Source organism: Oryctolagus cuniculus, chromosome X (assembly GCF_964237555.1).
Source record: "Oryctolagus cuniculus chromosome X, mOryCun1.1, whole genome shotgun sequence".
Lineage (NCBI taxonomy): Eukaryota > Metazoa > Chordata > Mammalia > Lagomorpha > Leporidae > Oryctolagus > Oryctolagus cuniculus.
The window spans coordinates 2,969,748-2,982,951 of NC_091453.1; the positions used below are offsets into that span (position 1 = coordinate 2,969,748).

General features: G+C 40.6%; 1 protein-coding gene across 3 annotated transcripts in view; it reads left to right on the top strand.

Annotated features, from left to right (window-relative positions):
• Nucleotides 1-13,204, top strand: part of TXLNG (taxilin gamma) — a 60,621-nt gene that overhangs the window by 25,641 nt on the left and 21,776 nt on the right. For 2 of the 3 annotated variants that reach the window (XM_002719921.5, XM_051827624.2), the window contains 2 exons: nt 3,469-3,769; nt 7,351-7,442. In XM_002719921.5, the coding sequence (XP_002719967.1) occupies nt 3,469-3,769; nt 7,351-7,442 (393 nt within the window). Of the gene's footprint in view, nt 1-1,737; nt 1,838-3,468; nt 3,770-7,350; nt 7,443-13,204 lie in introns of all 3 variants that reach the window. The other variant, XM_070067269.1, reaches the window with a different exon arrangement.

Consider the following 13,204-nt stretch of genomic DNA (forward strand, 5'->3'; position numbering starts at 1 on the left):
GAAGTGGAGCAGCTGAGACTGGTGCCCATATGAGATGCCGGCATTGCAGGCAGTGGCTCTGCCTGCTGTACCACGATGGCAGCCCCTAGCATTTTTTTTCTTTCAAAGAATTTTAGGAGTCAGTATACTTTGTAAGTTTTTTCTGTCTGAATTAAGTTTAGAATGTGGAATCAAGTCAAAACTTGGGAATAGTTGATCCATTTTCTTTTAATAGATTAATTTTTTTTCAACAAATCAACATTTTACATGTATTTTAAAAGTATGAAAAGTAACATATTCTTTCTCTTTTGATGGAAATACTTGTTTTTTCTTTATAACTTTTTAAAAAGATTTATTTATTTATTTGAAAGGCAGAGTTACAGAGAGGCAGAGGCAGAGAGAGATCTTTCATCTGCTGGTTCATTTCCCAAATGGCTGCAATAGCTGGAGCTAGGCCAATCCAAAGCCAGGAGCCTGGAGCTTCTTCCAGGTCTCCCATGTGGGTGCAGGGGCCCAAGAACTTGGGCCATCTGTTGCTACTTTCTCAGGCCATAGCAGAGAGCTGGATTGGAAGAGGAGCAGCTGGGAACCAGCACTCATGTGGGATGCTGGTACTGCAGGCAGCGGCTTTAACCACTGTGCCACAGCGCTGGCCTCTCTTTATAACTCTTAAAATACTGTAAAATTTCAACTTTTAAAATAAACATGTCTAGAACAGTATACAAGTCATAAATGTTTAGACTTAGTGAATTTTGACAAAACGAACACCTGTGTTATCTTGATTGAGAAATAGTATATTACAAGTACCCCCAAAAGGCCCTACCCTTGTGGTAACCACTGTCCTCATTTCTAGTACCGTCCATTCACTTGGCCTATTTTTGAACTTTGTTTGTAAATGCTTTCCCGAAGTAGGTTCTCTTGTGGCAGCTTTCTCAAATCAAGTCTTTGAGACTCATCTGTGTTCCTACATGGCTGGATAGTGTGAACATATCATAGTTTATCCACTGCTGTGTTGATAGAAATTTGGGTTAATTCCATTTGGGGCTGTTACAAATAGTGCTGCTGTAAACATTCTTGTACTTTGGGTACACATATGTACATACTTGGGTAAAATTCTGCAAGTAGATGGGGCCGATGCTGTGGTGTAGCAAGTAAAGATGCTGCCTGCAGTGCCAGCATCCCATGTGGGTGCTGGTTCATGTCCCGGCTGCTCCTCTTCAGATCCAGCTCTCTGCTATGGCCTGGGAAAGCAGTAGAAGATAGCTCAAGTGCTTGGGCCCCTGCACCCGTGTGGGAGACCTGGAGGAAGCTCCTGGCTCCCGGCTTCAAATTGGTGCAGCTCCTGCCATTGTGGCCAATTGGGGAGTGATCCGGCAAGATGGAAGACCTCTCTTTCTCTCTCCCTTTCCTTCTCTGTCTTTGTAACTCTTTCAAAATAAATTTAAAAAAATTCTACATGTAGAGTTAATTGGGTTGGAAGGTATCTATATTGCCAAAGAGTTTTTCAACATAGCCAATTTGTTCTTCCAAAAGCACAATTACTGATTTCTCTATATTAGACTACAAAATATAAGATTTTAGTTTCCTTTGCCTCTCCCTTCTGTTTCCATCCTGCTCTACTTTTATACTTCGAATTATGTTTAGTCCTTTAGTTGGATACTATTGTAACTGGAAATCTAATCTGCTTTCCCATTATTTTTTGAAAGTAGCTTTTGTCTACTTATGACAGGAAGATAATTAGACACTTTCTCCCCTCAGGTATATTCTTCAGAAAAGGAAGAAGCCATCTTTCATATAGGGAAGAAATGTACAGAATTTACATTTGTGCCACATCGTATGACCAAGTAGTTTTACCCAGGTGAAAAACCTCATATAAATAGAGTTAACAATATGAGTAAGGTAAAAGTTATGATTCCAGAATAAGATTTTAGAAGAAATGCCTCTGTACTATTTGTATTAGTTAGGTTTATAAGAGATGCTCAAAATACCAGTCTCAAAATTTCTGTGGCTTAACATGAGAAGAGTTGATTTCTTCTTCACCTTGTAGTCCAGTATGGATTTTTTGTTTGTTTGTAGGTAGGAGGATTTGCTTGTATGTACATGGATTTAGGGGCCCCGACTGGTTGCATCTTGTGGCTGTCCCATCCCTTGGGGTCTTGGAGACTTTTTTTTTAAAGAGATTTATTTATTTATTTGAAAGAGTTACACAGAGAGAGGAGTAGCAGAGAAAGTCTTCCATCCACTGGTTCACTCCCCAATTGGCCTCAATGGCCAGAGCTGTGCCGACCCAAAGCAAGGAGCCAGGAGCTTCTTCTGGGTCTCCTACGTGGGTGCCGGGGTCCAAGGACTTGGGCCATCCTCCACCCTCCCAGGCCACAGCAGAGAGCTGGATTGGAAGTTGAGCAGCCAGGACTCAAACCGGTGCCCGTATGAGATGCCAGCACTACAGGCAGCTGCTTTACCCATTATGCCACAGTGCTGGGCCCCCTTGGAGACTTGTGCATTCACTCAGCATGGGGATAAGATGGTAGAGAAAGAATGTATACTTCTAAGAGTAGCTTGCTGCAGAAGGGACTGTCATTGCCTCTGCTCACGTTCCCTTTTGTGGGAACTTCACATAGCGGTCCTACCTAGATGTAGGGGGATGGGAGATGTAGTGCCTACCTGGGTGCTTGTCCTTTTGGTAGGTAGGTAGCTAGCTATCCTGGAAGATAAGACAGGAGTAATTAATGCTCATTACCTTGGGACAACTCAACTTCTGTTAGGTCCCAATTATTATTTTAAATTATAGAATCACGAAAATTTTTTAAAATTTTGAGAGGCACAGATATATATATATATACAGATTATATATATATATGCACACACAACACACATACATATATATATCTGTGCCTCTCAAATAATACACACACACACACAAACACACACAGGTCTCTCATCCATTGGTTCACTCCCCAAATGCCTACAACAGCTAGGGCTAGATTAGGTTAAAGTCAGGAGCCCAGAATTCATTATGGGTCTCCCATGAGAGTGGCAGGGTCCCAAGTACTTGACATCACTTGGTGCCTTCCAGGGTGTATATGAACAGGAAGCTGGTATTGCAAGCAGAGCCAGGACTCAAACCCAGGTTCTGTGATATGGTATATGGGCATCTCAAATAAGGGCTTGACCACTGTGCCAATGCCTGATTTAGGCGCTAATTATTTCAAGTGGTGAACTTTCATAGGGAAGTCAATTTAGATTCATGATTAACTGGGACTTCTTACCTCCTTTGGTATTACTTAGTTATATGACTTGTTTTAACTTTAATTTTCTTATTTATAGTTAGGTCATCTCTCAGTGATACTGAGAAACTGCCACATTTACGTTATTTTGCAAACTACTGAGGAAGAAAAAAAGCTGTCATGCTGTGATGTGCCATTGGTGCAAACATTGATTATATTTGATTTAACCCCTTCTCCCATCTTTTTGTTCCCCTCCCTCTAGTTTGAAATTGGCACAATGGAAGAAGCTGGAATTTGTGGGCTAGGGGTGAAAGCAGATATGTTGTGTAACTCTCAGTCAAATGATATTCTTCAACATCAAGACTCAAATTGTGGCACAAGTAACAAGCATTCATTGGAAGAGGATGAAGGCAGTGACTTTATAACAAAGAACAGGAATTTGGTGGGCCCAGCCTACTGCACGCAAGAGTCAAGAGAGGAAATTCCTGGGCGAGAAGCTCGAACAGATCCCCCTGATGGTCAGCAAGATTCAGAGTGCAACAGGAACAAAGAAAAAACCTTAGGTAATATTCTTTCTTGGTAGTTGGGTATTTTCATGCACTGCTCATTTTATTCCTGTTTTGTGCAGCACAGATGATTATGAACATAGCCAGTTTGGAGGTTCCTACTAATACACCTGTTATCTTTGGTGAGGTGGGTCTGCTGTCTGCTGTGGTTATGTGCAGGAGGCAAGCACAACAGAGTAGAAAGCCTAGTCATTGCTAAATAACCAGGAATTAGTTTTTTTGAAAAGATTTGGGTCCAGTTTGACAGAAGTGGGGTTTGACCTGCCTTGATTGCATCTTTAATGTAGTCTGTCTGAAAAATAACTGAAAACTATATATTAATTTGATAGTTATTAAAAAATGAAGCACATAATGTTATATAACAACATAATGTTATATAACAATATAATGTTATCTATAATTCACAAAGTAGGTTAAGGCTGCCCTTCAAGGATAGTTTGAGATTTAGGACTAGGGATGTGATATGTTAAATGTCATCAAAGAAGTTTGATTCCCCCTCCTTGCTATTTAAAATATTTATTTATTTATTTGAAAGGCAGAATTATAGAGAGAGAATCTTTCATCTGATGGTTCACTCCTCAAATGGCTGCAGTGGCTGGGACTGAGCCAAGCTGAAGCCAGGAGCCTGGAACTCCATTCAGGTCTCCTATGTGCAGGGGCCCAAGCACTTGGGCCATCTTCTACTGCTTTCCCAGGTCTATTAGTAGGCAGCTAGATCCAAAGTGGAGCAGCCAAGACTAGTATCAGCACCCATGTGGGATGCTGGTGTTGCAGGCAGTGGCATACCTGCTGTGCCACAACACTGGTCCCCAAACTCCCTTTTATTTTAGCCTTACTAAAACTAATCCGAAACTGCCTATTTCTTATGTTTATTATACCCAAGATTTACAGGTTTGATTTGTGTGGTTTTCTATGTGACTGAAAGTTGGAATTATCTTTCTTATTAAATTCATTTTCATCTACCCTGGAAAAGGTAAAAATATATATGAATATGAGAAAATAATTCTAATTCCTTATAAACCAGATTTCTTCACATAATGTTACCATGTGACCAAGAAATTCTGTTTCTAGGAATATACCCAAGAGGATTGAAAATGAATCCACACTCTTTATAGTAATAAAAAAAATTCTTAAAAGGGAAAAAAAAAAAGAAAAAGACTTCACACAGAAGCATATACACAAATGTTTGAATGTTCCTAGCAGCATTATTGGTAACAGCTAAAAAGTGAAAACAACACAAATATCTACCAGCTGATGAATGGATAAGTAAATTGCCTGTCTATTTGATAGAATATTACTGAGCCATAAAAATGAATGGAGCACTGATTCATCCCATGTGGACGAACCTTGAAAATATTTTGCAAAGTGAAAAAGCTAAATACAAAAGGTCTGTGTTGGATGATTCCATTTTTTTTTTTTTTTTTTGATAGGCAGAGTGGACAGTGAGAGAGAGAGACAGAGAGAGAAAGGTCTTCCTTTGCCGTTGGTTCACCCTCTAATGGCCGCCGCTGCAGCCGGCGCACCGCGCTGATCCGATGGCAGGAGCCAGGATCCAGGTGCTTTTCCTGGTCTCCCATGGGGTGCAGGGCCCAAGCACCTGGGCCATCCTCCACTGCACTCCCTGGCCATAGCAGAGAGCTGGCCTGGAAGAGGGGCAACCGGGACAGAATCCGGCGCCCCGACTGGGACTAGAACCCGGTGTGCCGGCGCCGCAAGGTGGAGGATTAGCCTATTGAGCCACGGCGCCGGCTAGGATGATTCCATTTTTATGAAATGTCCATGGCCGGTGCCACGGCTCACTTGGCTAATCTTCCGCCTGCGGCGCCGGCACCCCAGGTTCTAGTCCTGGTTGGGGTACCGGATTCTGTCCCAGTCGCTCCTCTTCCAGTCCAGCTCTCTGCTGTGGCCTGGTGAGGCAGTGGAGGATGGCCCAAGTGCTTGGGCCCTGCACCTGCATGGGAGACCAGGAGGAGGCACCTGGGTCCTGGCTTCGGATCAGCGCAGCAGGCCGGCCGCAGCGGCCATTTGGGGGTGAACCGATGGAAAGGAAGAAAAAAAAAAGATATGTCCAGAATTGGCAAATCCAATTAGACAGAAAGTAGATTTGTGGTCGCAAGAGCTGGGGAACATGGGAGAATGAGGAGTGACTATTTATAGATCTTAGTTCATTTTGGGGTGATAAAAATGTTCTAGAATTAGTGGTGGTTGCATAGCTATGTGAATATACTAAATTGTATATATACTTTAAAAGGATGAATTGTATAGTGAGTAAATTCTATCAATTAAAAACATTGTATTTGAGTTTTAAAATTGTCATAAAGTTGTAAATTGTAGTTATTTCTGGTCATATTTAATAAAGTTAAATTATCTCTTAAAGTTCTTATTAACCTTGAGCTGAATGCCAGCAGGTTTTTTTTTTTTAGTAAGATTTTGTGTTGATAAAAAGGTACTGTTTTTAAAACTTTTTTTTTTTGACTTGGAAGGCAGAGAGAGAGATCACCCATTTGCTGGTTCACTCACCAAGTGCCCATAATAGCCAGGCTATGCCAGGCCAAGCCAAAGTCAGGAGCCAGGAGCCAGGAACTCAGTCCAAGTCTCCCACATTGGATGGCAGGGACTTAACCACTTGAGTTATCACCTGCTGCCTCCCAGAGTGCACACTAGCAGAAAGCTGGAATTGGGAATGGAGCCAGGACTTGAACTCCCACACTCTGATATGGCTGCCAAGGGACATCTTTACAACTGTGCCAAACACTTGCCTGAAATAGTATTTTTTGAAGTCAGCCTACCTTCCCCCCCCCATAGCAGTCCGTATAGCAGATACTAAAGTCATTTTAAGATAGGAATTTTAATGAAATACCTTACATATAAGAGTGAACATTTCAAAAAATAAAAATGATTCCTGCCACCTAGCTTAATAAATAAAATGTTAACAACTTACTTGAAACTTGAAACACTATTTGTCTATTCCTATCTCAGCCACCTGCTTCTCCGTGCTGCTGAAGTCCTTAAAATACTGTTGAAGCTCTTTTCTCCAAGGAAAGAACTATCTTGTCATTCCTTTATGTGCATTAACCTTGGGTAATACATGGAATATGTTCAGTAAGTCATCAGAAAATCATGTTATTTAAATTGTTCTTAGGAAAAGATATGTCACTGGTACTTATGTACATCTTAGATAGGCAAAATGTAATACCAATTGAAACTCCTTTTGAACTTCTTTAGTTGAACTTGGTCAGGAGGAAACTTTTAAAATTTTTCTCTGCCCTTTGAAACTTGCGCTTTGTCTCAACTTGGACATCAGTGGATAGGCAAGGGAATTTTTAAGCCTTCAACAAGAGTTCTTATAAATAGCTAGCAGTGTTGGTGAAGAAATTAGGGGAGGAGCTGGGGAAAGGAGGGAGACTTGTTCAGTCAGAATTCAAAAATAGCTTTCTTAATTGAACTGGATAAATCTCATTTCTAGTTATTAAGTATAAATTATTTTACTTTGGATGTCAGAACATGGAAAATGTTAGTCGAAGTCACAGGTTAAATTTGATCTTCTGGGACTTATTTCTTATCTTGTTAATCATCAGGAAAAGAAGTTTTATTACTGATGCAAGCCCTAAACACCCTTTCAACCCCAGAAGAGAAGTTGGCAGCTCTCTGTAAGAAATATGCTGATCTTGTGAGTATTAAGTCAAGGGTACAAGGGCAATGTAAAATACAGCAGAATGTATATGTGCTTGATAAACTTTTTTAAAGTATAAATTTGATACAGCTTTAAATGTAAAATTATATTTTATTTCAAAACTGAATGGATGAATCTGATGTCTTGGGGGCTTTTTGTTGGTTGCATACTTTTATTTTCCAAGATTATTTATAGAGAACTTTTTAATGCTAAGATGTGGCATAGGTTTTCTAAAAATCAGTTGTAGAGTATTTCTAAGTCAGCCTTTTCATTGCTGTGTTGTGATGCCTTAGCGATGCCAGTCAGTTGGGTGTTTAGTGGTTCCTGTATTTAACTTTTCCTAATAGAGATAAAAGCTGTAACCATTTTGATTGAAATTGTGAGTTAGAGAAAGTCTACTAAAATAGTACTATCTCAGAAAATGCTATTTTACATTTACTATGTGCCATGTATTCTTTTTCCTATCTTCCAAAGCAATTGACCTCATTGAAGAGTTTGTTCTGTATATGTGTTAATTCAAGTAGTGGTAATTATCTTTTTGGTATTATGAAAGCAGTCTCAATCTGGAAGCCCTTTCATCCTATTTAAGTTGAATGGGAAAATCATAGAATTATCTGAAGGAAAAATTGTGGGAAATTTATAGAATAAATGGTTCTAATGATTGCCTTTTGTGAAATACTTAGATGAAGCATCCTTTAGAAGTTTGATGTATCTTCAGTGTATTTTCTTCTGTTATTAAAGCAGTTATTCATATTACAACCCCTTACTTTTTATCAGTGGCCAGCTCTTAAGCATGAATTCTATTTGTTACTCGAAGAATGACAGTTACTTACTTTTCCCTTAGTTGATACAGTGGTCCATGTATATCCCATTTAGCTGGCATTCAACACCTTGTATTTGGAGCAATAGACAATCCAGTGAAAATGGCCTACAAGAGTCATAAATGCAAAGGTGGCAGAAAACAGTGTGGTTGGATTGCTGGCTTCAGGGCATGAGTACTTCCACTGGCTGTATATGAGGAGAATCAGGCTAGAATTGGTGGAAAAAAAGGAAGAAAAGGACAAAAGACTAAAAAAAGAATCAGAAAATACTGTGTAGAAGGTTAGGCACCTGACCCAGTGATATAACAACAGACAGGTATGCGTGGGTTAGAAGAAAGAGCAAAAAAATAGTCATCTGGGGCAGTTCTTTTCAGACACGCAGTCATCACAACTTTTATTAAAATGCACTAGGTCTGGGTCAAGGCCTGAGACTGTGCATTTTAGAAAACTTCAGATGATGAGGCTGCTGCCAGACCTTGGACCCCATTTTTAAGTATCAAGGGTATATATAGGGTATTTCTATTTGTGGCTTTTAATTATGTTTGTGTGTGTGTGTGGATATGGTTATGAGTAAACTCTATAGATTTGTGCTGAACATATGAAAAATGGAACGGCTACTATTTTTAGAAAGTGTTCTGAAGCTTTATTTCTTGAAACAGCACTCACTCTGTTTAAAAGGTAGAGTATAGGTTACATGGCAGTGAGACCATGAAAGGGAATAGCTTTTTCTTTTTTTAATAATTCTTTTTTTTAAAGACCTTTATTTTTTTAAGATTTATTTTATTTATTTGAAAGACAGAGTTACAGAGTGAGGTGGACAGAGAGAGAGGTCTTCCTTCTGCTGGTTCACTCCCCAGATGACCGCAATGGCCAGAGCTGTGCCGATCCGAAGCCAGGAGCCAGGAGTTCCTCCGGGCCTCCCATGCGGGTGCAGGGGCCCAAGGACTTGGGCCATCCTTTATTGCTTTCCCAGGCCACAGCAGAGAGCTGGATCGGAAGAGGAGCAGCCAGGACTAGAACCGGCACCCATATGGGATGCTGGGGCTGCAGGTGGTGGCTTTACCTGCTATGCCACAGCACCAGCTCCGGGAACAGCTTTTTCCTAAGATTTATTCCAAGACTTCTGTTCTGCCATCACTATCCTCTGCCCTTTTATGACTTTATCATTTTACATTACTGTGCTTGTTGTATTCGTGTATGTGTGTGTGTGTGTGTGTGTATATATATATATATAACTATTCTGTAGAACAAATGCGGTGGAGTCCTGTGTGTTGTATTTAGGATTGTCCATTGGGAGACCTTGTGGTCACCACATTCAATAGATCATATAGGTTCATCAAATTGTAGCATTTTGCTTTTAGGTGTGGATACTGTTAACATCCTTAAATACTTTATAATGCTGTTCTTTCTCCTTCTGTAATCAGTTTGTGTAGGTTATTATAGTGTAATCCTAAATCTTAATATTTGGTTGGGTAGATATATTGTCCATTTTGTCAGAAGTATCTTGACAACTCTTTACTCTATAAATATTAGATTCGGCTTAGTTCCAGTGAGGGATAGGAGGGGGACACCGTTTAGAATTTTTTTTTTTAAGATTTCTTTATTTTTACTTAAAAGTCAGTTACACACAGAGGGAAGGAGCGGCAGAGAGAGGTCAGTCTTCGATCTGCTGGTTCACTCCCCAACTGGCCGCAATGGCTGGAGCTCCACCGATCTGAAGCCAGGAGCCAGGAGCTTCTTCTGGGTCTCTTGGGCAGATGCAGGGGCCTAAGGACATGGGCCATCTTCCACTCCTTTCCCAGGCCATAGCAGAGAGCTGGATCAGAAATAGAGCAGCCGGGACTTGAACAGACTTGAACCGGCACCCATATGGGATACCCGAACTGCCGGTGGCGGCTTCACTTGCTATGCCAAAGTGCAGGCCCCGCATTTAGGATTTCAAAGAGCATTTTATAGAATCTATAGATTGTTGGCAGTGGGGGATAGGGATTGTCATTCTGATGATGTTAGTGGAATTTTAAAAAATGGTTATCCTTAATGGGGAAAAAAATGAAATTAGATTCTTACTGTATGCAGTCAGTAATTACAAATGGATTAAGGGCTCAGCGGTCAAAAATTAAACTTTAAAAGTTATAGATTATTTAGATATATTAATAGGTAAATATCCTTGGGTTAAGGAAGTATTTTTATGATATTAAAAATACCGTGAGAAAAGATTGCACAAATTGGCTTTATTGCAGTTAAGACTTCTCTTCATCAAAGATACCTTCAAAGAAAGTGAGAAGACACCACAAACTAGGTAGAATGTATTTCCAAAAGATATAACCATTAGGGTTAATATCAATAATAGTTTATTAAATTTTTTTAAAAAGATTTATTTATTTTGGAGGCAGAGTTACAGACAAAGAGGAAGAGGCAGAGAAAGAGGTCTTCCATCCGCTGGTTTGCTCCTCAAATGGCCACAATGGCTTGAGCTGGGCCAGTCTGAAACCAGGAGCCAGGAGGTTCTTCTGGGTGCGGGTGCAGAGGCCTAAGCACTTGGTCCATCCTCCACTGCTTTCCCAAGCCATAGCAGAGAGCTGGATTGGAAGAGCAGCCAGGACACGAACCAGCACCCATATTGGATGCTAGCGCTGCACGCGGAGGCTTAACCTACTGTGCCACAGCACCAGCCCCAGCTTTTATTTTTTAAAATATTTATTTATTTGAATGACAGAGTGACAGAGAGAAAGAGATCTTACATCTACTGCTTCCCTCCCCAAATGACTGTAATGGCAAGGTCTGAACCAGACCAAAGCCAGGAGCCAGGAACTCTAGCCTCATCTCCCACAAGGTGGCAAGGGACCAGGTATTTGGGCTATCTTCTGCTGCCTTCCCCAAGTGCATTCACAAGAAGCTTGTGTAAGAAGTGGAGGTGCTGGGACTCGAACTAGCACTCCAATGTGGGATGTCGGTGGCGCAAGCTGCACCTTAAGCTGCTGTGCCACAACACCAGCCCCTAAGTATCAAGAATATCTAAAGGATACCAACAAGTGAATACAAAAAGAACAAATAATCCAGTGAAAAGTTGGACAGTAGACAAGAGATACCCTAACACACAGGCCCATAAATACAGAAAGAGATGTTTTATAATCGAGTGATTAGGGAAATGCCAGTCAAGATCACAATGAGATGACAGTTTAGATCCACTGTAGTAACATAAATTAAGAAACCTGATCATACTATGTTTTGGAGAGGATGTAGCTCTAGTGGTGTTGGGAATATAAATTTGCCAGTCACTGTGGAAAATAATTTGGGTTGTCATTTGAAATTGAACATTCAGAAATTGCCTGGTATAACCCCAGTTCTAGGTAACTTTTGCATGCATATACCAAGAAACACAAGTGCGAATGTTCATAGCACTGTAATAAAACTGGGAAACAACCCAAACGCTCACTGACATAGAAGAGATCAATAAAGTGTGATTTTGTGCATGTGGTATGTTTTTAAAAAGTGGAATATTGCATGTAGGTTAAGTTCAGCTGAAGTCTAGTTTTGTGTTATCCATAAACTAAAAACGGGTTTAACATTTTAAAACTGTTTCTTAAAAATAAGAATATGTGGGGGCCAGCGCCATGGTGCAGGTTAATCCTCTGCCTGCGATGCTGGCATCCCATATGGGCATTGGTTCAAGACCCGGCTGCTCCACTTCCAGTCCAGCTCTCTGCTATGGCCTGAGGAAGCAGTAGAAGATGGTCCAAGTCCTTGGGCCCCTGCACCTGCATGGGAGACCCAGAAAAAGCGCCTGGCTCCTGGCTTCGGATCTGCACAGCTCCGGCTGTTGCGGCCATTTGGAGAGTGAACCAATGGACAGCAGACCTTTCTCTTTCTCTCCCTCTCACTATCTGTAACTCTCTCAAATAAAATAAATAAAATCTAAAAAAAAAAATGTGACAAGGATCAAATGTGGTATATGATGCCTGAAGTATTTACTTGCTGGCTCTTTATAGAAGCAGTTTGCTAAGCCCCAGTCTTTATCTATGTACCAACAATATGGGTGAGTCCTAGCAATATAATGGAGCATTGGTTGTCCAGGACAAAAGCTATCAGCTACATGTGGCTGTTTCAGTTTAGATTAATGTAAATTAAAGAAAAAAATATTCCTCAGTTTCACTAGCCAAAAGTAAAACCAATTAAAAACAAAAACACACAGAAGAAATAAAGTAACATAACAAGGAAAGCAAAGGAGTGATGAACACAGGCTTCAGGATGTGGTACCCAGAGTCAAGGAAGGCAGGGGAGCCACACACTCAGGTGAAGCCACAGCTGGTTATGTGCAGAACCTACAGCCTTTTAAACTGTGCTGCTGGCACAGTTCATAGTAAGATTACAACATTGTGGTTATGCAAAAACAATGAGTTTTCCTGTCAGAAATGCAGTGTAGTTATTTTTAAAATCTAAGCATACTGCCTATAAGGATGCTTGATGTTTTCATTGGCCACAAGATGTCACTCTTGCTCTTGAAATTGTGACTCAGCATCATTTCTGATCTGTCAAAGCTTTATTGAAAAGTTAGCATGGCTGCCTTCTTATCTGTTAGTGTTGATTTAACCTTGAAATAGATTCATTTGTTCCAAATGTAAAATTGCAGTCATTCTTCTCACAAAGAACCTTCTGAGCACTGCTTATGGAGTTCTGAATTCTGATAACCCTTTCAGTGCAATAACCTGTGGATGTTATTTTAGAAAAATAAAACCTGATGGTTTTGATTCCTGAAGCATCAGCATTCATTCATTCATTCATTCATTCCTTTATTTATTTATTTATTTTGACAGGCAGAGTGGACATTGAGAGAGAGAGAGACAGAGAGAAAGGTCTTCCTTTGCCATTGGTTCACCCTCCAATGGCCGCCGCGGCCGGCGCACCGCTGATCTGATGGCAGGAGCCAGGTGCTTCTCC